Source organism: Brassica napus, chromosome C4 (genome assembly GCF_020379485.1).
Source record: "Brassica napus cultivar Da-Ae chromosome C4, Da-Ae, whole genome shotgun sequence".
NCBI classification, from domain to species: domain Eukaryota; kingdom Viridiplantae; phylum Streptophyta; class Magnoliopsida; order Brassicales; family Brassicaceae; genus Brassica; species Brassica napus.
The window spans coordinates 52284879-52310480 of record NC_063447.1 but is presented as its reverse complement, the minus strand read 5'-3'; the positions used below and the strand labels follow the sequence as shown (position 1 = coordinate 52310480).

The 25602-nt window shown below is 37.9% G+C and overlaps 3 protein-coding genes across 3 annotated transcripts; 2 read left to right on the top strand and 1 right to left on the bottom strand.

Annotated features, from left to right (window-relative positions):
• Positions 1 to 859: 859 nt before the first annotated feature.
• Positions 860 to 3573, bottom strand: LOC106423897 (ruBisCO large subunit-binding protein subunit alpha, chloroplastic-like). The gene is made up of 7 exons (XM_048754688.1): positions 3331 to 3573; positions 3057 to 3237; positions 2841 to 2962; positions 2555 to 2762; positions 2337 to 2482; positions 1361 to 2119; positions 860 to 1294 (listed from the first exon to the last, which is right to left on the bottom strand). The coding sequence occupies exons 1-7, from the start codon at positions 3382 to 3384 to the stop codon at positions 1007 to 1009; spliced, it is 1758 nt and encodes a 585-aa protein (XP_048610645.1). The 5' UTR covers positions 3385 to 3573; the 3' UTR covers positions 860 to 1006.
• A 7638-nt stretch (positions 3574 to 11211) lies between these two features.
• Positions 11212 to 16928, top strand: LOC106396860. The gene is made up of 19 exons (XM_013837363.3): positions 11212 to 11959; positions 12048 to 12134; positions 12230 to 12431; positions 12519 to 12630; positions 12975 to 13067; positions 13423 to 13515; positions 13657 to 13738; positions 13821 to 13880; positions 13968 to 14020; positions 14344 to 14510; positions 14627 to 14840; positions 14997 to 15054; positions 15143 to 15199; positions 15281 to 15535; positions 15647 to 15711; positions 15808 to 15864; positions 15958 to 16051; positions 16250 to 16390; positions 16465 to 16928. Exons 1-19 carry the CDS (start codon positions 11243 to 11245, stop codon positions 16573 to 16575), a joined length of 2718 nt encoding a protein of 905 aa, XP_013692817.1. The 5' UTR covers positions 11212 to 11242; the 3' UTR covers positions 16576 to 16928.
• A 384-nt stretch (positions 16929 to 17312) lies between these two features.
• Positions 17313 to 18182, top strand: LOC106394808 (cyclin-dependent kinases regulatory subunit 2). The gene is made up of 3 exons (XM_013835360.3): positions 17313 to 17467; positions 17536 to 17596; positions 17872 to 18182. Exons 1-3 carry the CDS (start codon positions 17415 to 17417, stop codon positions 18001 to 18003), a joined length of 246 nt encoding a protein of 81 aa, XP_013690814.1. The 5' UTR covers positions 17313 to 17414; the 3' UTR covers positions 18004 to 18182.
• Positions 18183 to 25602: the final 7420 nt, after the last annotated feature.

Below are 25602 nucleotides of genomic sequence, written 5' to 3'. Positions count from 1 at the left end.
TACAAATGAAAGGATGAAGAGGTATTTATAGCCTTCTAAACTATCTTACAAATATCTAGATTATTCTACTATAACCTCCTTACTTCCTAGATTTTTTTTTTAATATTCTCTAGATTTTTCTACTACAATATCTAGATTTTTAAAAAGATGAAAGGATGAAGAGGTGATGATAATTCTAAAAAGATTCTAAAACTTGAGCTTAATTTTGGGTTTAGTCCAATAAGAATTTATTGCCCGTAATTAAGTATAACCCAAAATCAAGTTTAACTTCCATACACACTTATATCTTCCTGCAAAGTTCGAAATCCCATAACCCAAATTAAAAGTTCATGTCTTCAGTTTGGCTTTGAACGAGCTGCTCGTAGAAATCCTCTATACAAATTTTGGGATATATAGAACATCGTCGTAGTTTGGGAGACATTGATACTACATGATAGATTGATAGTTCTTGTCGAGAAATAACTCGGTGACTCGGTGACATTCATGGTTAACAGCAGCATCAAACCAAAATCTTGTTTTGTGATGAAAGGGGAGTTAAACTTATCTAATGTCTTATTACCTGAAGACTTCTCTCCTTTGGATATGGTACTCTGCCTAAGTAGTTGTGGATTCAGGTATTAGACAGGAGAGAGTCCATACATTGATTATATACTAAAGATGCAGCAACTGTATTATACGTTGTTGAGAAGATTAAACATGATTACATGAAAAGAGAGTAGCGCACATGCATGGACACATATTAGACTAAATACTAATAGCTGTCCAAGGGAGTGACATATGTCCATAACACATTAGAGTTGGATAACAAAACTTAAAAAGATGATGATGGAGGGAATCATGCTAAACAAGGTTTACTAGATATTGAATATAAACTTTTATTTTGCAAATCATAAATCAAAAAGATGATATTCTCATTACCGTTAAACAAACTACTAATTTCCCCAGAGAAAAATATTGCAGATATAATTGGGGACAACAAATATAGCCATATGATAAAGTGATTTCATTACACCATGAGACCCTGAGGAGGAGCAGCAGTAGGAGCCTTAGGTTTCGGTTTGTCGACAACAATGGCCTGAGTGGTCAGCACCATCCCCGCAACCGAAGCAGCGTTCTGAAGCGCACATCTCGTCACTTTAGCTGGATCAATCACTCCAGCTTCCAACAGATTCTCATATGTATCAGTCATGGCGTTGTACCCTATCTCCCATTCGCTGAACATAATCTTCTCCACAACAACTTCTCCTTCTATTCCAGCGTTCTGTGCAATAAGCGCAGCTGGTGCCACCAAAGCCTGTATTCAAAAACATAAGATTGATCCATATAAAAGCCGAACGTTAAAACTGATGAATCTCTTTACCTTCTGTACTATGTCGGCTCCCAAACGCTCATCAGCATCCTCAAGCTTCTCCTTAATAGCAGGAATCACAGTTGATAGATGCACCAGCGTGGCACCGCCGCCAGGAACTATCCCTTCTTCGATTGCAGCAAATGTAGCGTTCTTCGCGTCCTCGATACGAAGCTTACGGTCCTCGAGCTCAGTCTCAGTCGCCGCTCCGACTTTAATAACGGCAACACCGCCTGCGAGCTTGGCGATTCTCTCGGCGAGCTTCTCCGAGTCGTACACGGAGTCAGTCTCTGACAGCTCCTTCTTAAGCTGGGAGATACGAGCTTGCAGCTCGTCCTTGGAAGCCGCATCAGCTATAAGCGTGGTCGAGTCTTTGCTAATAGTGACTTTCCTAGCGATCCCCAACTGATCTATGGTCGTGTTCTCCACCAGAAGGCCCATGTCGAGGGCCTGGTACTCGGCCCCCGTCAAGATGGCAATGTCCTGAAGCATAGCTTTTCTTCTTTCACCAAACCCTGGAGCCTTGACGGCGACCACGTTGAGCACGCCGCGGAGTTTGTTCACGACGAGGGTCGCCAGGGCCTCGCCGGTGACATCCTCCGCGATGATGAGCAACGGAGCTCGGAGCTGAGTGGTTTTCTCCAGGATCGGGATGATGTCTTTGATCGCAGTGATCTTCTGATCGGTGATCAGCACGCGCGCGTTCTCGAACTCGACTAGGAGCTTCTCAGGGTTTGTAACAAACTGTGGTGAGATGTAACCTCTATCAATCTGTAATTCGCAAACACATTGGCAAAGCAAATTAGGGTTGAATAGCTAAGAAAAAATACCAATGTTCAAGAAATCGTTAGGCTGCGGTTAGACACTTAATTGTTTAGGCGGGAGATAAACCGATTTTTTTTTTTTTAAATTTGCCGACTAGACGGGCGCCTAAACGCTACCTAGGCCAATTTTTTAGAACACTGATAAATACTAAACAAATTCATACCTCCATTCCTTCTTCAACTTCGACGGTAGTCTCAAAGGAGGAAGAAGATTCAATGGACAAAACACCATCAGGTCCAACTTTATCAATGGCATCAGCAATCATTGTTCCCACAAGCTCATCATTTCCAGCAGAGATTGTAGCCACGGCTGAACAAGAAAAACATGGTTTTAGTATTAGCAACCAACATGGAAATTTAACAAGAAGGATAGAGTAAGTACCTTTGATGTCACTACCGCCTTTGACAGGTCTAGCCCTCTTCTCGAGCTCTTCGATCAAAGCTTGAACGGTCTTATCGATTCCTCTCTTGAGTGAGACTGGATTGGCACCGGAAGTGACGCTTAGTAAGCCGTGTTTGATTATCTCCCGAGCAAGGACGGAGGCAGTGGTTGTGCCGTCACCAGCTGAGTCATTAGTCTTACTAGCAACCTTTCATAGAAAAGGACCAAATCAATAACTATTGTCAGATATAATAACTGAGGTAAAGATGCACACACACAGGCTAACCTCACGGATAAGTGCTGCACCAGCATTCTCCATAGCGTCAGGTAACTCAATGGCCCTAGCAATGGTGACTCCATCATTCACGACCTTGGGACTTCCAAACTCATCCAACACAACATTTCTCCCTTGAGACCATCACATGAAAAAAAATATAATAAACAACATTAAGACAAAAGAGAGATACAATTTGGAACAAACGCATCGAGATTGTAATGATACCTCTAGGGCCAAGGGTAAGACCAACGGCATCAGCAAGCTTGTCAATACCAGCTTGAAGAGCAGCTCTTGAGCTCTGGTCGAAAGAGATCTCTTTTACATTAGCTCTAACGCTGAAACGGCTGCTTGCTTTCCTGTAGCTAACTCTTTGACCTTTCTGCTGGTTTCCTCCACTGAGCTTTCCCTGCAACCACAAAAGTAACCATTTTTCACCAACACAGAAACAATTTGAAGAATAAAGAATCCAAACTGATTGAGATAGAATGAAGCTCGTCACCTGGCGTGAAGAGCAGAGGACGGAGGCGGAGGAGAGAACGTTTGCGGACGCCATTTTTTTGTGAGACCGGAGGAAACGAGGAGGTTCTGGATTTTGGTTGGTGGATAAAGGGAAATGGTTTTGGAAACGAGAGTGAGTGATAGGGTTTTTAGATATAATAATTGGAGAAAGGGTCTAGAAGACTCTCTTTGCATTTCGTAAAGACAAACCGTTGCTGGGCTTGTTTTGTTTCTCTGTGCGTGGCCCAAAACGCAAAGCACACTTTTTCTTTCCGTTTATAAATTACTAGGTGTTTTTTAAAATTTTTTTTAAATCTAACTTATATTTAAAAATAAATTTCATTAATTATTATAGATTTTACTATTTTCTTACTAATATTTAATATAGATTTTATATATATTAAATCATTTTATATAAAACTATTAAAAATGATATAACATTGTATAATTATCAAAAATTTAGCATACACAATATTTATAAAATTTGTATATAAAAAACTAATGATCTTACGATTAGATATTTAAATTTTTAAAAAATTATAGAAATTTTTGAAAGCTTTAGTAATACAAATTGTATAACTATACAAAAATAATAATATTTCGAAATTTAAAATGTTATATATGAATATATTTATTTTATAGATGATGTATGAGCTATTACCATATTTAAAAAAAGTTTACCAAAAAGAAATATCAATATTAAATGTAATATATGAATTATTACGTTATTCTAATAAATTTGCCAAAAATATAAATCAATATTAAATAAAATTATCCGTGTCATATTTTTCCGGAAACCATGTCATCAATTTCAGTAAGCATGTCATATTTGTTTTGTAAAATTGATTGTAGAGAGGATATGTGGCAAAATCACTTCGCAAATATAGTCTAGGAGATTATTACATAAACCATCGGCCGAACTCTCAGAAGAACATCCAGTAGCTCCAGTAGCTGAGCACGGAAGTGATATACTAAAATTGGATCTTAATCTACTGTCAAGTTAACAGTGTAGTTGTAATATTTTTAGATTCAATTCCAGAGTACCAGTTCACACTTTATCTCTATGGGATCAGAATTAAGCTAAAACGAAGTAGGGGTTTTAAGAAGATGTAAATAACGTAAGGAACAAGTAACAAGATTATGTTGTTTTCAAATTGATTAAAGGCGCTAGTCTAGGGTTTCTTTTCAGGCAAGGAGTTCGCGAACCAAGCAATTATTCAAGTTCAGTTTATAACAAGTCTAAACTCGGATCACTCAAGCTAAATCAACCCACTCTCGTGATATCGATTCCTTTGCAGGTCGGTCTTGATGCTTAAACTGTCGTTTGGATCAAGACTGGATCAAGACGCGCCAGCAAGCTTTAGAGATCAAGTCCGATATGTTCACAATACACCTTAATATCCACTCTCGCTGATTAGAGATGCAAGCTCATTCAAATCATATCAGGTTATCAATCAACGGTTAGCTAAATCGATTAACCCTAATTCATGCACTAAGTGATCGGTTCAATGCAAGCAATAAGAACATATATGAATGTAGACAATCTTAAGATGAATTATCTATGCTTCAGCTCACAAATCCAAAACCCTAGAACCCTAAACTAACTTGGTGACTACTCAGACATAACACAAGAACAGAGAAGCATGATTTCTGAATAATACTGCATATAATAAATATTAGAAATCAGAGGGTTCAGGATAATCTTCTCTAGGAGATAGATGGAGCCGTCTCATTTACAAGTAGCAAATCGCAAATCACAAGCTCTCTCAGGTTTTTTTTGCGTAAAACTGAGGTAGGTCTAAAATAATAAATAGGAAACTATATATAGGAGCCGCTAGAAGAATGAAATAGGAAATCTAGGGCAAATCCCGAAATATTTGGAAACTTTTTTTTTTTATCTCTATCGCTGGAACAGGCACTCAGGCTGCTCCGGTTGGCTGTTCTGCGCGAAAGACTCCCAATCATACTTTTTTCTCTTCTTTTCCTCTAGCTGGTCCATTTCTCATCCAATACAACTCTAGACCTGTTATGACTCAAAAGGGACTAAAAAGACTCGATAAAACCTTGAAAACTATTAGTAAGACATACGTATAATGTGCCAAAACACAATATATCAACTCCCCCAGACTTAGATCCTTGTTTGTCCTCAAACAAAATCAAGTACCAAGAACCGAGAGAAAGGTTTGAAAGTGTGGGAACTCGCTTATTCTCAGCAACCATACAATAACCACGAATCTCTGAACCATATAAGCAATTTAGCTAAAACGACACATCCTTACCAAGAACCCCACTGACTGCTGTTCAAAACGGCTTGATACTCTGTATCTCATACCTGCCAAAGTTAAAACCTTCCAGACAAAACTTCTTATATTCAATTAAGAGTAGTGTGAGCTTCTCATCATAGGCATTAGATAGAGTAACGGTCTAGGTATGAAACATGCCTTTTTGTGTTTAAGTGGAGCTAATCAGTGTTTAGGAGTTACCAAATTTCGTAGAGGATGTAAGATATCGCGCAAAATTGCAAGAGAGGATAGATCCATTGATGTCCACAGCCTCTACTCGTTTTTGCATATTCTTCTTTGGGAACAGTCGCTCTGATCTGCATGGTTCTCATCTCTTTTCTTTATACGCCTTCTAATTTACCAGTGGTGTCTGTCTTTTCTTTTAGAATCTTCTCCTTCTTCATAACGTTATTCTGAAGTACATAAAGCTAATTTTTTTTTTTAATAATACATAGGTGATGGTGACGAAGCAGGAGGTAACAATTGTGATACCGGCATGCCACTGGAGTTCTTGACCTCCCATTCATTCTTGTCTCTCTTCTTTTCTTAGTTAGATCATCGGCGGCGAAGCGGCTGCTCCATGTGCTTCCGCCTATTCTTCAGCAAAAACTTCTGTTGCATCAACGAGTAAGAGACTGTGTCGATTCTTTCCTCTCCGGCCCTTTTGTACATATATGTACATAAGATACTGAATAACAAATGCATGAGGGCGGAACAAAGGCTTTAGGGTTTTAAGGTGGGTACTAGCTAAAGATGAGCTAGCCACTCAGGATCAGTAAGATGGATAAAAAGAATAAGAATTCCTGAGTGTTGATCACGTTAAACCCTATTCTAACTCCTATAACAAGAAGAATTGCAGTCAAGATTAAGTTCAAGTTGGATGGAGTTAAGTCTTTCCAGAGTAACCTCGACAAGCTGAAAGCTTTTGGAGAACAAGATGATGTAATGTCAAGGTGTTTTGGATCCACATGTGCGTCTGTCGCTTCTGCTAAGGTCACTGAATAAGATGAATTAGAGCACGAGGGTGGTTAATACACATCATAGAATAAGGTCATGATTCCCACAGAGTTTGGACTGACTCAATCTTAACAAACTGACTCGATAAAGACATCAAAGCGGACTGACTCTAAACACAAAACTAAAGGTAAAAAAATAGTAGCAGATAATCGCCTCCCTAGACTTACTTCTCACCATCCCTGGTGAGAAAATAATTTGAGGAAAGGCCAAAATAATAAACAAGTGCAGGAAACATAAACAGAAATATAATGGTTCAAACGGATATAACAATGGAGATAGAACTAGGAGACTGCCTAGTCAGTATCATCGCTCTCGGACTGGCCCGCGGAACGCCTGTTCCTTTTACGTGGAGTAGCCCATGGAGTCTCTTCGCCACCCCTTGCAGTTCCTGCTGGCTCCTTCCTTGGACGATGACTGCGTGGTGTAGGCTAGTCTTTACGAGGTTCAGCTGTGCTCGGAGCTCCCATGCATCCTCCAGTGATCGCCTTCAGTATCCTCTTCATGAGGCTGTTGTTCTTACGCTGAGAATCTACCATCCATCATCGGTAGGTGGCATCATCTGCATTGTCATCAAGGGAACCCAGGTCATATGCATTGTTGCCTCCATCTGTGCGGACAAACTTAACATCATCCATAGTATCGTCACGGTAAGATGACTTTGGGTTGGCCCAGAGATACTGAGAATCAGGGACGAAACAGATGTTGGTCACGTCACTTAGCGAGGTGATGTTCGGTTGAGGCAGCTTGCAATAGAGGTTTCTCTCGTCCTGACTGAGGAAGCTGTACGTGTTTTCGTCGCGGAGAATCTGGCAGTTGATCAGGTAAGGGATATCAATGAACGCCGCTGTCTCGTTACACTGATAGACGCTGAGATTAAGCTCTAAGTGGCGGAAGAGAGGAGTAAGCAAACTCCCAGAACGGTCTTTCTTCAAAGAACCTTTGACCACTCTGGCTTTCTTGTCCACAAACATCTGAGCAAGCACACAACCAGGACTAGTTGTCATCGGCGCAGTCGGAATCCCAATGTCGTAGGATTTGAGCTCGTCCTCAACACCGGCACATAGCATCTGCAACTCTCCACGTGTCACCTTTGACGTCTGGTCCTTTGTGAAGAGCAGATTGCTCATGACCTTAGCAGCAATGCGCATAACAGGGTTACAAATGTGAGACTGACTGGCTGATCAGGATTTGAAATCCCCTGAAGCGATGAATTTCCATAATGCTTGCTCTGGAACAAACTTCCTTGGAAAGGACGTCTGAGTGTATTCCTCGGACATCTCGTAGACCTCTGTCAGCGCTTCCAAGGTAATGGAGTGCTTAACACCGCTTGCAAAGAAAGTGAAGTAGGCTTCCTCAAAGATCGGGAAACCGGGCCTTTTGAAAGTGAACTCCGCGGTGGCTAGGACTTGCCTCACCAGATCAGGGTATAACGGGTGAGTTATGTGACAAAGATCAGCTATTCCCAGCACATGGAGAACCGCATGTAAATCCTCATGGAGGCCTAGGTCACTCAAAGCCCCGGCATCGACGAAACGGGTGGGGAGGATGTTGGTGTTGAGCAGAGTGTTGTAGCGGCGTGAGGCTTCCTTATCCCATCTTGTCTCCGAGGACTTTGGGATGTTCGGATATGTGATGGAGATCTCGGTTCCCTCTTCTCGTGGCCATGGGTAGGTTGGGGGAACAGTGTAATCCTCCGGTTCACCCCGAACGTATGGTGGCTTGATCCTGGATGCTGCCTTGGTTCGCTTGGGAGCCATCTGCAAAACAAAACCAAAGGAGAAGTTCTTAGTACTGTTCGATTGGGTTTGAATGGAAAAAGTTGGAAGCTTTTACGATTTTAGTAGCTCTTTCCAAACTATTCCATAACCCAATGTAGAGATAACAAGCGATTGACAATGGCAAACCAGGGACAATCACTTTAGAAGATTATATACTATTATTTAACTCGCCAATCAAATATCGATTCAATAGATCCCAAAATCGTATCTATAAATCGATGCATGTGTAATTTAAGAACATTGGCCCAAAGGTGATGACTTTCCATCTAACCTAATATATTTAACCATTCTCATCTCAACTTCTATTAACCATCCTAGCAGCAGAAGGAGAGGTCGATTTTGATTGTGATAATTTCTAGAATCGATGTATTCAAGCGCAAAGAAGAGAAGATAAAGAGATTTTTAGGCCGAGAATCACAGTGTGATTTTTGCCTCTTACTGTTCGATTGGTGATGGTAGAGTCTTGCAAATTAGCCAAATTGTTCGAAATCCAAGAAAATAGAAACCAAAATACTCAATAGAAGTTGAAGAAGTTGAAAGAGTTTAAGGTTTTTAAAGGAGAGGGGTTGTAGGGGAAGGAGGAAGCGAGTTTTGTGGAAGTGGGAAAGAGATGGGAAAAATTCCCTTTTTATAGGCCCACTTCGTGCCCCACTTCCTATTTCCTAGGGTTTTCCTCTAGTTTACAAAATTAATTCAAATCTAATTAAAACTCTTCTTTTTTTTTGGTCCCGAGAGACTTACCTTCGCGGAGCGGCTGCTCTGAAAAATCGGAGACTGTTCCGGTTTTTAGTAACTCAGAGTTTTTGATTTTTATCCTGCAAAAAGTAAAAAGAAACACAAAAACGAAATCTAGAAGAAATATTTACACTCACCAGTGGGTTGACTCCCACCAAGCGCTTGGTTTAAGTCACTAGCTTGACTTGGTTTGCCTATTAGGCTAAGGGAGGATAGCTTAGGGGAATTTCTTCACCCTCTAGGTTTGTTGTCTCAGCAAGGTATGGCTTTATGTGTTGGCCATTGACAACAATTTCTTCCCCTTTCGTGTTCAGCACCACAACAGCTCCGTGGGGGTGGACCTCTTTAATGGTGAATGGTCCGGACCACCTAGATCGCATCTTTCCAGGGAACAATTGTAGCCTTGAGTTGAACAAGAGCACCTGATCCTTAGGTTGAAAGTTGCGGTTGATGATCCTCTTGTCATGGTAAGCCTTAGTTCGCTCCTTGTAGATTTTAGAGCTTTCATAGGCGAGATGCCTAATTTCCTCCAATTCGTGAATCTGCATGGATCGTCTCTCTGCTGCTGGTTTGATGTCAAAGTTGAGTAGTTTCACAGCCCAAGCCGCCTTATACTCCAACTCAACCGGTAGGTGACAAGCTTAACCATACACCAGATTGTAAGGAGTGGTCCCGATTGGTGTTTTGTAAGCTGTTGTGTAAGCCCAGAGAGAGTTATCTAGCTTGAGCGACCAATCCTTGCGACTTGTGTTAACTGTTTTTTGCATGATGCTCTTGATCACTCTGTTTGAAATTTCTACTTGCCCACTAGTTTGAGGGTGATATGGTGTGGCTACCTTGTGTTGTACGCCCTTCTTCTTCAATAGACCTGCAAAGATCTTGTTGATGAAATGACTACCCCCATCGCTGATGACCACGCGTGGTACCCCAAATCTTGGGAAGATTATGGTTTTGAACATCTTAATGACCACCCTTGCATCGTTTGTGGGACTGGAAATCGCTTGCACCCACTTAGAAACGTAGTCAACTGCTACCAAGATGTACTCATTCTTGAAGGATGGTGGGAATGGTCCCATGAAGTCGATTCCCCAACAATCGAATACTTCAACCTCCAAGATGTTGTTCTGAAGCATCTCATTCCGTTTACTGATATTCCCTTGTCGCTAGCATGAGTCGCATCTAGAGATGTAGGAATGGGCGTCTTGAAACATTGTTGGCCACCAAAAACCGGCTTGAAGGATCTTAGACACGGTTTTAAAGGTCGCAAAGTGTCCTGCATAAGAGGAACCATGACAGTGATAGAGGATTCCTGGAATCTCAGATTCTGTTACACATCGTCGGAATACTCCGTCCTTGCAGCTACGGTACAGATAGGGTTCATCCCAATAGTAATGTCTTGCACCTCTCAAAATTTCTGTTTATCATTGCTGGAGAATTTGACAGGTTCTTTCTCAGCAGCCAGATAGTTGGCGATCTCAGCAAACCATGGAAGGTTGGGATGTTGCTTTTTGATCGCACAGACAAGGTGTTCCAGAACGCTGGAGCAAACTGGACAGAGCGGTTGTTCTGTGACGCTTCCCAGACTGATCGAGTAGACATGCTCGACTGGAAGGCTGTCATCAAGTGCTCTATTTTCATCTATTTTCATTCTGGAGAGGTGATCTGCAACGCTATTGTCAATGCCCTTTTTATCTTTGATTTCTAGGTCAAATTCTTTGAGTAATAAGATCCATCGGAGTAGCCTTGGTTTTGCATCCTTCTTCGTCAGCAAATACCTCAATGCGGCACGATCTGTGTGCACTATCACCTAATATCCCACTAAGTAGGATCTGAACTTTTCAAAGGCATAGACAATTGCTAGAAGTTCCTTTTCTGTAGTTGCATAGCGACACTGAGCTTCATCTAATGTCATGCTCGCATAATAGATTACGTGAAGCTTCATGTCTTTTCGTTGTCCTAGCACAGCTCCAACTGCAAAGTCGCTTGTGTCTGTCATGATCTCAAATGGGAGCTCCCAGTTTGGTGGGTGCACGATGGGTGCGCTGACTAGAGCTCCTTTGATCGTGTGGAGGGCTGACAAACAATTCGGAGAGAGATTGTTATGGCGTGTCCTGCTGGTTTTAGCGAGTTTGCTAAACTTACTTCGAGGTCTTGTCAGGTTAAGTTGGAGAGTGGTTTGGGTTATGGAAAGCCTGGTAGGAGGTTGACTCGGTCCATGTTGAAGTCTGAGGCTAATGCTGATGATGAAGATCATGTGAATCCGGAAAAGGATAAAGGTAGCAAATCTGAGGCTAATGGTGGTGAAGATCATGTAAATCAAGAAAGGGAAGCTAAAGATAGTTGTCTTGCTGATGGTGGCAAATCTGAGGCTAATGGTGAGGAAGATCATATAGATCAAGAAAGGGAAGGTAAAGATAGTGAAGATAATTGTGTTGATGCTTCTACTTTAGTGGGATATGGGAAAGAGGAGGAGATTCATGAGAAAAATAGTGTGGATCCATGCCATGTGGATAAGAAGGCAATGAGTGATGCAGTAGATAAGCCTTTGAGGAGGTTAACTAGATCATTAGTCAAACAAACAAGTGATTTAGAGGAGGATCCTGATTCGGAGAATATCGAACCATCAGACTTGGGAAAGGTAGCTGTGCATGCTAATGATGTCGGAATGGATGATTTTCAAAGCCTTCCAGTCACAACTACTCCCAACAAGCGTGGACGGCCCAAGAAGTTTATCCGGGATTTCCCGAAAAAGCTGAAAGATCTTCTCGACTCTGGAATACTTGACGGACTAACTGTGTACTATGTTCGAGGCGCAAAGGTATATATGATATGATGGCTTTCTTTTTGTTTCCACTCGTGTGTAAAAGGGATTTTTTTATAGCTGATTTGTATTTTCACCATGGTAGATGAGAGAGGCAGGGACTAGAGGGCTTAAAGGAGTAATATCAGGATCTGGCATTATGTGCTTCTGTGGTGACTGCAAAGGAACTCAGGTTAGTAACATCTACTGTTCTTAAAGGTCTTGTGATTGGACATGCATAATGCCTAGCAGGTTTGATGTAATTTATTTTAATTTTCATTTCCGTAGGTGGTAAGTCCCGCCGTGTTCGAGCAGCATGCTTCTAGCACAAACAAGCGTCCACCTGAGTATATCTTACTGGAGTCTGGATGCACACTTCGTGATGTCATGAATGCTTTCAAGGAAACTTCGTATGATACACTAGAAGAAAGACTTCGTTTGTTAGTTGGACCAGATTTCAAGAAATCTAGCGTGTGTTTCGGTTGTCAAGGTTTGCTGATTGGATCATTGGTTTGTGCAATATTAGAAATACTTTTTAATTAAAGAATTCAAACTGGTTATATTTAATTGATTGCAGGTCCAATGGTTGAGCCTTGTGAAACAAAGTCATTATTTGCGTGCAAATCGTGTTTGGAGAGAAAGGAGCCAGAACCCCATACCAGTCCGTCTAAAGCAAATCCTCTTAATGGGTATGACTTATATTTCCTTATTTTCTCGTAACAGCCTTTTCCTTCCCGCTGAATCATATGAAAGTAAGAGGAACATACACTTACCGTGTTAAGTTAGTCTTTTCAGACTGGGTGGATGGTAAAATGAAACAGTAGCATAATGATTCCGGGAAAGAATTTTCGAATTATCTAAAGTAGATTATGAGCTGTATCTTCCTCTATCAGTCTAATTGTATGGTTGCTTATGTAGAATTCTGTAAGTAGGAATATGCATACTTTTACTTTTGGGTATATATATTACACCATTAACAATTCAGACCTTTATCGATTTGATTGATTCTAAATTTTCCCTCGATTTCCTACAGATTTTCTAGCCCAGATGTGGTTAAAAAAACCATCCCCAGAAAGCCAATGTCCACTCCTCGCCAAAGTAACAGGCGAGAACAACCAACCAAAAAGTGAGTGTTGTTGTTATGTGTGTGGCGTCAACTATGCGATGTTTCTTCTCTCTTGTAGTATTTATTGCATTTTGTGTTTAGGCTAAGATACATAACTTTCGTCTGGGTTTGCATCTTGTAGGCGGCCTGTTATATTATAATCAGTTCGCAATCTGTCATTCATCATTCTGGAAAATGATTATATGATATGTAATATTAGAAATTTGCTATATGCTCTTCATTTAATTGGTGGCCTGAGCAAAGAGAATTCTGTCAGGATCCATACAATTCTTCTGAGTTTGCATATATCGATTACATCAACATATTTGTTGACCTTACTTTGTTAGCTAGGCTAAATTTATCTTGGGTTCTACAGGTCACCTGAGCCAGGTGTGGTTTCAAGAACTACTCCGAGTGAGTCAAAATCCAGCTCAATCAAAAGCAACAGCCATGGGAAACTAACCAGAAAGTGAGTAGTGTTGTTGTTATGAGTGTGACAGCACTTAACCTATGTATCTATGTCTAGTGCTATACTGCTAGATTGTTTTCTTTCCTTGCTGTCTGTCATACTTTGTTTTAGTTCTCAGTCCATCTTTTGTCATCTTGAAAGGGATGTACGGCTGCACAAACTTGTTTTTGAGGATGATATACTGCCAGATGGGACCGAAGTGGGATATTTTCTCGCTGGAAAGGTTTGTTCTGTTCGGCATGACTAATGACTTTTCTTCTGTTTGTGTAACTTTATCTGTTCCAACCATTTTGTTAATGACGCAGAAAATGCTTGTCGGCTATAAGAAGGGATTTGGGATACTCTGCTCTTGCTGTGACACAGTGGTACGCTCTCGTTAATGTCGTAAATTTTCTTTCCTGGCATTAATTATGGGGCTCTGAATTAGCCTTTATATTTTTTTATGGGATCAGGTCAGTCCTTCAACTTTTGAGGCGCATGCTGGCTGTGGAAGTCGTCGAAAGCCGTAAGTTTTTTTTGCATCTATTTCCATATTCACGCTCTAGTAGCAGTGAGACTGAGGATTGTTATAGTGAAGCTACGACCAGTCTCCTTGGAAACCTATTATCAAGAACTATTCTTCCTTATCTGTCCGTGTACTGTGTAGACAAAGAGCATTAACACTTTTACCCATATGTTACAAAACTGTAAATACATTGAACCTGGGTACTTTGAAATAGTAAGTGTATACTAATTAGTAGCTAAAGCCGTTGATCCTTAAGATCGCTGATTGTGTGATTCACAGAAAAAGGTTTAGAACTAACTAGTTGGTCTTCGATTGATGTTCAGGTTTCATCAAATTTATACAACCAATGGTGTATCTCTTCATGAACTCTCAGTAGCTCTAACAATGGACCAGAAGTTTTCCGTCGGTGAAAATGATGATCTTTGCAGTATCTGTAAGGATGGGGGTGAACTCTTGTGTTGTGATACTTGTCCAAGATCATATCATATAGGTTCGTGGCTTGCACTTTTCCAGTTTTCCTTGTTGGGTTTCTTCTGTTGCTATAGTAAAGAGTTTTTGGAGCGTCATCTTGATGTAGCCTACTTTTCTGTTTTTGTATTTATCTAGTATGTGCTTATTTACCAAGCCTTCCGAGTGAGAGGTGGTCCTGCAAATATTGTGTGAATATGATTGAGAGAGAGAAGTGCGTGGAGAGCAATCCCAATGCCGTTGCAGCTGGTAGAGTTCGTGGAGTTGATGCAATAGCTCAGATAACCACAAGATGCATTCGGATTGTCAGCTCCCTTGCGAGTGAGCTTCCAAGCGTATGCGTGTTATGCAGGTGAATATCGAGCTTTTTCTCTTTATTATCAAGTATATGGCGGTTACCTTTTTGTGTAATCTAGTTTCCTGTAACAACTTTCTTCAAATTGGAATGCGGTAGTTTAATAAGGTCTTATTTGGCTAATGTTTTACTTAATTGTTTTTGCTTTTGCAGAGGCCATAGTTTTTGCAGGTTGGGCTTTAATGCTCGCACTGTGATAATATGTGATCAGGTATCTTAATAATTGCTGTATTGTGACATCTGTCTCTTAAATCTGCATTTGGTTTTCACCATTTTCAATTTCTATGCTTCCTTCTCAGTGTGAAAAGGAGTTCCATGTTGGCTGTTTGAAAGAACATAATATTGCTGATCTCAAGGTGCTCTACCTATTTGGCTCTTTCTTTCTTTCTCTCTCTCTGGTGATAGCCTTATCTTTCATCATGTTTATGCCTTAACAGGAGCTACCTGAAGATAAATGGTTCTGTTCCCTCGGGTGCGAAAATATCAACACTTCATTAGACAGTTTGGTAGTTCGAGGAGAAGAGAAGCTTAGTTACAACTCTCTAAGGAAGAAGCAAAATCCTAATGAAGAAAGCTGTCCAGATGACAATACCACTCCAGACATAAGATGGAGGGTCCTTAGTGGAAGGTTGACCTCTTCGGATGATACAGATACCAAAGCCTTGCTTGGGAAGGCACTCTCCATTCTTCATGTAACTCGGCCACATTTCAAACTCCGTCCATACTTTGTGCTGTTTGCCCCTTCTATTCTATATATGAAGGTTTAACTCTTTTTTGTCCTTTGTAACCATGGTATGCTATAGGAGCGGTTTGATCCCATCAGTGAATCTGGGAGCAGGGGAGATCTCATTCCAGCCATGCTGTATGGGTAAGTGCAAATTTTAGTAAGGTCAACCACTTTAGTGGATTATTCTGCATGCTCATTATACCAATTAGCTGATGAACCACTTTGGGTGTGGAACAGAAGGAAGTCAAAAGGCCAAGATTTCAGCGGCATGTACTGCACTATGTTGACTGTGGAGTAAGATTCTGATTCCTTGGCAGTCTATGTTTTGTTTGTAGCCTATTTCATCTTTGTTAATTTGTGTGTTGTATTTGTCTCTTGCTGGTGCAGTGGGGTGATTGTTTCCGTGGGAATCTTTAGGGTATTTGGGTCTGAACTCGCGGAACTCCCTCTGGTTGCTACCAGCCGAGATTGTCAAGGGCAGGTAATTTAGCTTTGTTGTTGAACTCACGTATCCCTGTGCCTGTGTTTGCTTTAAATGGTTTAAGAATGTGGGAATGATGAATATGTATTATGATCTCGCGCATTATGATCTGATTGGTTTAAGAGATGAAATGCTTGCGATGCTCCTACTGTTTTTTTGAGAGTTTGATGTTATTTTTCTTTGGTTTGCTCACTGTAGGGCTACTTCCAATGTCTGTTTGATTGCATCGAGAGGCTACTTGGGTCCCTGAACGTGAAACATCTCGTGCTACCAGCAGCAGATGAAGCCAAATCGATATGGACTGACAAATTCGGGTTCACCAAGATGACCGAAGAGGAGGTATATCTCTAATAATAAAGCTGTATTTAACTCTTTAACTGAATCACGTCTCTGATAACTTGATGTTTGTTTAGATGAAAGAATACAGAAGAGACTTCTCGGTGATGGTATTTCATGGAACATCTATGCTGAGAAAGACAGTACCTGCCATGAATAAACCTGAGGAGGACAGTATGGAGCAGTAAATCACTCTCAAGGGTGTCTTTGTTTTTTCTTTTTCTTTTTGAAAGCCTTTGGATCGGTTTGATGCCTTTTTTATATTCTAGTATAATTGATATAATGCAGTAGTTCGGTTAGTATTCGTGTACAGGTATTTCTCCTAATGTGTTGTCTTTCTCAACAATTGAAAGAGACAACAGAAAAGGTTTTTTTTAAGAGGATTTGGTTTTTGGTAGAAGAGTAGAGGAGAAAACAAGTGTGGGAAGTAAGTGAGTCTAAGCTATTGGGTATATTCTTTTGGGGTTTCTTATGAATCTAATTTTTTTTTGTATATAATGCCAAGAACAATAAATATGATGAAAACGAATGTTCTTAATCACATGAAGTCAGTCTCTTCTATCTCCCAATATAAAATCTAAACCCATGTGTTGCTAGGGAGGATGGTGAGACATCAAACTAAAATCAAGTAAACATCCTTCAACCGTGGTTTAAAATTCTAAGAACTAAAAACCAAATGGAAACTAATTCAAATGTAATCAAAGTAGTCAAAGATTGTAGCCATGATTGGAGGGAGATTGATTTGTAAAAGCAAGTTGTAGAAATAGAAACGGGAAAGTGGGATACACAGAACCAGGAGAATGAACCGGTTTGGTTTACAATTAAAACCGTAAATCACATTTTAGGGCATTCACTGAGTGAGCGGGAAGGAGCGGCTCCAAAGAATTTCAAACTCAAAAGAACACAGCCGTTGCTCAAAATTGAATATTCTGTCATTAATTACATCTCTGCCCCCAATCCTTTATATTCCCTTTCGCCTCCATTCTCCTTCAGATTCATCTTTTGTGCTCAGTTTTTTATAAAGAGGATGGCTCGGATCGAATACTCTGACAAATACTTCGATGATACTTACGAGTACAGGTATCTCAATCATCATCATCTTCAGTTTGTAATCGCGTTTAGGGTTTGATCTTTATTGAATCTGGCAGGCACGTCGTACTTCCTCCAGAGGTTGCTAAGCTTCTCCCTAAGAATCGCATCCTCGCCGAAGTAAGTTACTGTTATTGTGATCTAGTCTTTAAATCATTCTTATGAAAGTACTTTAGTTTAGTCAGTGTAATCAAAGAGAGAGAGATGAGGATTTGAAGTTTGATCATCATCATTGATGCGTTTCTTTGTTTGTGATCTCACCATAAGCATTTCATGTTGTCTATTACTACTTTTGACTTGCAAATCATTTAAAGTTTAATGTTTTCATTGTTTCTGAGTTCCTTGATTTTGAGAGTTTTAAAAAGTCGTCGGTCGTCTTTTGGTTTTTGTGGCAGAGTGAATGGAGAGCTATAGGAGTGCAGCAAAGCCGTGGATGGGTCCACTACGCTATTCATCGCCCTGAGCCACACATCATGCTCTTCCGGAGGACTCTCAACTACCAGGCTCCAAATCCCATTCCTAAGTAGAATTTATTTTGGTGTTTATGTCTCTCGTAAACACACACACTCTCTGTTTCATTCCCCCTTGTCTCTTTTTATTTTATTTTATTTGTGTTTCATGGAACTCTCTTCAGTGGAGAATTGTTTGAGTTGTACAAGAACCACTTTTATTATTATGTTCGACATCTTTAACTTTTTCATGTTTATTAAGCCCCTCGTCATTTCTTTTCCCTTCTGCTTTTTGTTATACATATTTTTAACGCATTTTTGTGGTCTTCGATTCGCATTTGTGTCATCCACATAATTGCTTGGTTTGATATATTCTGTAAATAAGACTTGTTTGTTTGACATATTTTCCAAGGAAAACAACCTGAGACTATCTTACTCCCAAGGAAAAAAAAAACATCGTCTCATTCCCGGTTTTATGTTCCTTGTGAACCACCCTAATTAATCTGTGTTCGTGACACTATCTTCTTCGTCCATGCTCCTTGAAGGAATACACATTTGTGGTTGTGTATTCCTTCAACCATGTATTTGGTTTTGAGAAATGGCTTTAAGAAACTTTATTGAAATACAAGAAATTAAAGAGAACAAAAACTTAGATTTCTCACCAAAAGTAACATTGATATTTTATATTAGAAAAATGTCAATTTCAACTAATAAGAAAAATGTCAATTTCAACTTCTACAATTTCTCTTGTGCTTTTTCCTACCTAACCTTTGCTACCGTTCCCATTTCATCTTGAACTAAACATGTCACTGTGAACACTGGGAGAGCCTCTCCAACAGATCTCATGATGATTTCCCTCCCCCTTTGAGAAACGTATTTGATCCACCTCCCCTCAGCCGATTCTGAACTCTTTCTTCGATGAAATTAAGCAATTTTTGTTTCGATCAAAGGTTTGATTATTAGAACTCGAAAAAGGCATGAACTCGACCAGAACAGTAAAGCTATGTAAACATTACTTCTTATGCCGACTTATGTATAACTAAGAATGTCCTTTCTCCAAACTAGATCTTCTCTATTTCTAACCGGATTTTTTGCCTTTTCCACTAAGTTGGCGTATCTGTATCTGTTTTGACCGCCTTCTAGTTAAATGAACCTTTATTTAACGAAAAAATTACTAGAATGTATAAAAAAAATTGGTTTATTACTAGAGTGTTATACTTCTTTTAAAAATTACTAGAGTGTTTGGATACCCCTAGTAAATGACAATAAAAGATTTTGGTTTGTTTTTTTTAATTGAAATTATTTTTAAACATTAAATCCACATCACTAATTAAGTATCCACATCAGTAATAGAAAACAATCAACCATCTCTTTAATTACATAACGTTGAAAAAAAAACACAACCACATAGCACAACTTCGTCGAAGAACTAAAAGAATCCTAACCGCCTCTTCCCTGAAATCGTCATCGACATTGTGTTTATTCCGTCTTTCTCGAACTAACTCTCTGTCTTGTATTATCCGATATCGTCTTCCCCGAAATCGTCGTCTCCAATCGTTTTTACGAAATATTTTTCGCTGTAATCGTCCGAAATCATCTTCTCTGCTGCGTTTTTCGAGTTTGTGGCTGAGTTTTAATTTATGTTTTGGCTGAGTTACTTTTCTTTTACTGCTGGTTTATATATGCAGTTTCGTTTATATATGCAGTTGTGGCTGAGTTACTTTCCGTCAATCTCCGAAAACCTAGCTATAAGAAGTGTGCATTCCGAGGAGAAAAGACAAATACATTCCAAAAAACACCCAGATCGACAATTGTGGAATGTATTTAATTAAGTTTGTTTGTGATTTCATACCCATATTTGGATAATCTAATTTTTTTTTCAGATCTGAGTGAGAGAAAATTGAACAAAAAGAAAATGAAGGAGATGAAAAGAAGTGACAGATTCAGCAGAGACGACACAGAGGAGTTCATTGAAGCTTGGATAGATGGATCAATACCGGAATGGTGCAGAAAACCTGTATTTTTGGTTTTCTATGTAAAAAACATAACTCACCCATGTATTGTGTGTTTGATTTATGTTATGTTTACACTACTCAGCCGTGTCATTTATATATCTCAGCCGTGTCGTTTATATATCTCAGCCGTGTCGTTTATATATCTCAGCCGTGTCGTTTAATTAACTCAGCCATACCTCAAACATACCCTAAAATCAAAAAAAATGTTTAGATAACTCAGCTGTATCGTTTAGATAACTCAGCCGTATCGTTTATATAAATCAGCAATACCTCAAACATACCCTAAAATCGGAAAATTGAATTCAAGTACTTTAAGAAGTTATATTGAAGATCTTCTTATCAATATCAAGTGAATATAAATCAACTGAATGTGTATAGTTTCTTAAACTTCAAGTTGAGACTTTAACTTGATCTTGAGATATAAGTTTTCTTACAATCAGTTATACAATTCTGACTTACAAGACTCTAACTTTAATCTTTTCTTAAATATAAACCTCAAATCATAAACTATAGAATTATGAAGTTATAAAAATTTAAAGTTTATCTTTGAACATTAAATCCAATATTTTTATTATTATTTAAAGTTTAAGGTTTAGGTTTAAAGTTTACGTTTATAGTTTTGAGTTAAACTCAAATTTTAATCATTTAAAAAATAATCTTTAATTTAAAGTTCCATTTTAAATTTTGATTTGAACCCGTAACTACATTTTTTAAGTTTAAGCAATTTTTAAAACAAATTGAAAAAAACTAAAATTACAAATTATATTGGTTTTTCATGACCATTGATTGATTTTAGTTTAAGGGTTCAATATTTTCAATATAAAATTATAATATTTTATAATGTATTAAAATTTAAACTACAAATATTAAATATAAAATTATAAAGTTAAATATTTTCAAAACATTATCTCAAACCATATCTATTTCGAACCTTTAACCCTAAACCTTGAACCACATACTTTGACCTATACCATAAAACATTAAACTTCAAACTTTTTTAAAAAATTAATTAATCATCTACCATAAATTCTAACTACAAATGTTAAAACTCTTATATTTTTGTTATTTAAAAATATAATCTTAAATCTTAAATCGAAACCCAAAACACTATATACCAAACCATAAACTCACTCAGTTATATACCTTAAACTTTAAACTTCATATTTAAACCATACATCAAAAAATCAACATATAATCATAAAATCCAAGTTTTAAAATTTAAATCTTTATCAAAAATACACTTTAATATAAAATATAATTTTAACCATCAAAATTAAAACATTAATCATTGATTGTTTTAATCTAAGGGCTACAAATCCATCTAGTGGTTATCTTCTAATTTCTTTCTCATTGGTTAGATTTTTTAGTACAAGGATTACAATTCTTGACCATTGATTAGTTTTGATCTAATGGTTTAAAATGCATTTTTTTCTTCACTTTCTCTCTTCTATTTGACGTCTCCTTCTCCTCTTCTCTTTCCTTCGAGAGTTCTTTACAGTTCCAGATCTTCTTCATCTCTCTCACTTTCTGTCTTGTAAACAAGAGAGATTCATACATTATCATTCATTTCTTATGCCTTAGTATATTTGGTGTGTAAATCTTAGAAGTGAGAAAAGAAGAAACGTCAAAGAAGAAAAGAAGATTGTCGGAGAAAAAGAAAAAGTGTTGAAGAAGACTGGTCTTCGCCGTCGTCACGGATATTGAGCTCGTCGCCATCTATACTTGCCAACGTCGTCCTTGTTTCTGTTTCTCAGATCCATTTTTTCCGGTATCCATCTTCACCGTAGTCGCCACTACCACCGCTTGTCACCACACTGGTCACCTCTCTCTCTTTCAATCTCTCTCGCTCTTTCTCTGTGTTTTGAATTTGTTCTTATTACTAGAAGAAGGTGGATAAGGCAGATGAGCTTGATGGTGGAGGAGATAACGAAGCCGTTGTGTGGCTTGAAGACGTCGGAGCTCTCGTGGTAACGAGACTGCGGTGGCGAAGGAAGAAGACAATAATGACCTCTCGGCTCTAGTGATATGGAAGAAACACGCGGTGGTTTAGTTAGGTTTAGATTTTGTCGACACGGCTGCAAGCTTTTTTGTTTCTAGGTTATAGATTAGGGTTGGTTTATAATTAAACTCAGCCGTAAGGTATGCATAACTCAGCTGTAAGTCTGCAAAATTCAGCTGCAACGTATCTGAATGGTATAAGCCAGTCGTAACGTTCCTATAACTCAACCATTAAGTGTAATATGTTTCGCGACGTTTCGTATTTTGGGCGGGAACAAAATATTTTGGGCGGGAAAAAATCATTCCTTCAACTCTGAACACAATATTAAAACTTTAATATTTTCTTAAATTTAAACCTCAAACCCTAAACTATAGAACTATAAAGTTATAAAAATTATAAAGTTTATCTTTTGAACACAATATTAAAACTTTAATCTTTTCTTAAATTTGAACCTCAAACCCAAAACTATAGAACTATAAAGTTATAAAAATTATAAACTCAGTCGTAACGTATGCATAACTCAGCCGTAATTTGATTATAACTTAGCTGTAACGTATGCATAACTCAGTTGTAAAGTATGCATAACTCAGCCGTAATGTTTCTGAATGGTATAAGCCAGCCGTCATATAACTCAGCCGTCAAGTGTAATTTGTTTCGCGACGTTTCGTATTTTGGGCGGGAACAAACTCATTCTTTCAACTCTGAACACAATATTAAAACTTTAATATTTTCTTAAATTTGAACCTCAAACCCTAAACTATAGAATTATAAAGTTATAAAAATTATAAAGTTAATCATTTGAAAACAATATTAAAACTTAAATCTTTTCTTAAATTTGAACTTCAAACCCTAAAACTATAATTTATAAAAATTATAAACTCAGCCGTAACGTATGCATAACTCAGCCGTAACATAAGGATAATTCAGCCATAACGTATGTGTTGGAGACTTAATGTATGAACTAAAGTTATCATATTCAGATGACGCACCATATGAGTCATCAAACATATAAACTCAGCTTTCAAATTCATCATCTTCTTCGTCTTCTCTCATTTTCTTATTTTTTTTTTGTTCAACTCTCTTCTTTTCTTACAATTTACGGGAGTTAGCTTCTTCATCTCTCTCTTTGAGTCTTTTTTCTTCTGCAAGATGACGAATCCAATGAGAAAGGGAGCAGCAGGATATAGGACCGCCATACATGAAACTGGAGGAGAGGAAGCTTCTTCTTTAACCGATCATCATCGAAAACGACGACGACTATAGTAGATCTGTCTCAGATTTTCAATTTAAAAAAAAGCTATGTTTTCAGATCCAGTTGCGGAAACAATAACTACCATAACCATAAGATCTCAGAGAAAGATAAAGAATAAGTTGAAGAAGATAGATAAAGAAGATGAAGAATGAAGAATAACATAGACCCTTATTTTATTGTTGTAACAGTAGTGATGACATGGCAAATCTGAATTGATGACATGGCGGATGACATGGAAAATCGGTTAGTCAGCCGCCAAACGAATATATAACTCAGCCTAAATAAATCAGCCCTCATGTACAATGCAAGTCAGCCGAAACGTGGATATTATTTCAGTAATTAATCTTTCGCTAATAAATCAGCCGTCAAACAAATGATATTCTAGTAATTAATCTTTCGCTAATAAGTCAGCCGTAAATAAGCTAAGTTTACTATTAATCCATCCAATGACAGCTGATTAAATATAACTCAGCCGTAACAACATCTCATAAGTTGGCCGTAAATTCAATAACTCAGCGAGTCGATGTTCATTAACTCAGCCGTGGAAACATAACTCAACCGTGTCTTCACTACAACTCAGCCAAATTTTACAGAAATCAAACCACTGATGTATAAGTCAGCCGTAACTTGTGTATGTAAGTCAGCCGTTATCCCATAAATCAGCCAGATTTCTGTAAACTAGCCGTAACTAACGACTGATTTATGTTCTTAAATCAGCCGTTTTCTCTTAAGTCAGCCGCGTTGTTTAATTCAGCCGCAACGTAGCAATAACTCAGCCGTAACGACGTATATAGCACTTTACGGTCGACTTAATGAAAACACTGAACCGAATTCCTACGTAGCGCCGGGTTTTTGATTACGTGGCATTAAAAAGTAAAGACATTTTTGTAAATACGTTTTTTTCTCATAACGTAAGAAAAGGGCACGAAAGGGCACGCTTGGTATTTAAAAAGTACCAGTAATAAAAAATAGATCTGTATGGTTCTAGTCAATTGTCCTAAAATATTGTATATTTGTGTAAGCTTCCCTTATTTAATTGACCTTATCGAGAGATGTAATCCATCTCCAACATTTTTTTTTTTTGTAATCCCCAAAACTAGTTTAATCTCCTCTCTAGTCAACAGGGGAACTCTGGAGCCTGAAATCTTAATGTGTTGTCTACATTGAGCTTTGCTAAGTTTATTGAAATATATTCTCAAGTACCATTTTTTAGAATTTATTTTTGTTCCACAAAAATAGATAAATTTTATATATTCTTAATGTACTTTGTATTGAAAAATAAATTGTAAATTAAATTGTAAACATTTATTATATTTTTAATAAACGTGAAAACTCTAGAAAATCTTATTTTTCGGAAACGGAGGGAGTACAAAATTTTCCAGAATAATTAAAAATGAGGATTAGGCACACAAGAAAACGTAGCCGAATTTTTTAGGTTTAGTTTTGGCACCACTAGTTTTAAGATAAACCGAACTAAGTTTTTTATTATTTCTTGCCGAGCCGAACCAAACTTCCAATTTGGTTCAGTTGAAAATGTTTTCCATAACCCAAACAAATAAAAAATTCTAAGGTTTTAACTAAACTGAACCGAAGCTCCTGAACGCACATCCATAATTTCTGGTAAATCATGTGTAATGTTACAGGGGAGAAGAAAAAATATCATCCATCTCCTATGTATTTCCCTATTTTTTCTTCTAAAATAGGGAAATTTTAAAATAAAAATGGATTTGTCTCCAATGTATTCCTCTATTTCTTCCTCTAAAAAGGAATGTTTTTGATATATTCTTTTCTAATTTTACAATAGTGCTTTTTATTTGTGAAAGTTGAAAACCAACCCAATTTAGTGTAACATTCATAAAATTATGATATTATTTATACTGAATATTTTTATAGAAACTATTATGTAAATAAAAAGTATGATTATATATTTATATAAACAATAAATTTTCATTAAAAAATATTTATTTTGGTTATAATTGTTAAAGTAAAAATTTAAAAGAGCATTTTGTAAATAAAAAAGTATGTCTATATTATAGAGGAATGATATTTCTTTCTCTAAATATAGAAGTAAAAATAGCAATCTTTATTTTTGTGGAAGAAATAAAGTAAGGTTGTAGTGGTTTTATCTCTAAATGCTATTATAGAGACAAATATAGAAGTGGGTTGGAGATGCTCTGAGTAATTGAAGGTCTGTTTTTTTTTTTTAAGGTCTGCTTTCTTTTTCAAGTGACTATACCTTTCGAATACCTAACGCCTACAACAAACTATTTCAATCATATAGCAGCTTAAACATTAAATTTCAAAAACAAGCAGAGAAACATTTCATGTGTCGATACAAAACATGTACACATTCATGTCCCTCCAACAAATATTTAAATACACAATTATTGAGCCCTAAACCCCACAAATAC

Coding starts and splice junctions, on each gene's coding strand:
- LOC106423897 (XM_048754688.1), bottom strand. CDS start 3,384: ATGGCGTCCGCAAACGTTCTCTCCTCCGCCTCCGTCCTCTGCTCTTCA. Junction 2,763..2,840: donor GTGCAGCACTTATCCGTGAG/GTTAGCCTGTGT, acceptor TTTCTATGAAAG/GTTGCTAGTAAGACTAATGA. Junction 2,120..2,336: donor AAGTTGAAGAAGGAATGGAG/GTATGAATTTGT, acceptor TGCGAATTACAG/ATTGATAGAGGTTACATCTC.
- LOC106396860 (XM_013837363.3), top strand. CDS start 11,243: ATGGCGTGTCCTGCTGGTTTTAGCGAGTTTGCTAAACTTACTTCGAGG. Junction 13,739..13,820: donor GATATTTTCTCGCTGGAAAG/GTTTGTTCTGTT, acceptor TTAATGACGCAG/AAAATGCTTGTCGGCTATAA. Junction 16,052..16,249: donor GCCGAGATTGTCAAGGGCAG/GTAATTTAGCTT, acceptor TGCTCACTGTAG/GGCTACTTCCAATGTCTGTT.
- LOC106394808 (XM_013835360.3), top strand. CDS start 17,415: ATGGCTCGGATCGAATACTCTGACAAATACTTCGATGATACTTACGAG. Junction 17,468..17,535: donor GATGATACTTACGAGTACAG/GTATCTCAATCA, acceptor TGAATCTGGCAG/GCACGTCGTACTTCCTCCAG. Junction 17,597..17,871: donor AGAATCGCATCCTCGCCGAA/GTAAGTTACTGT, acceptor TTTTTGTGGCAG/AGTGAATGGAGAGCTATAGG.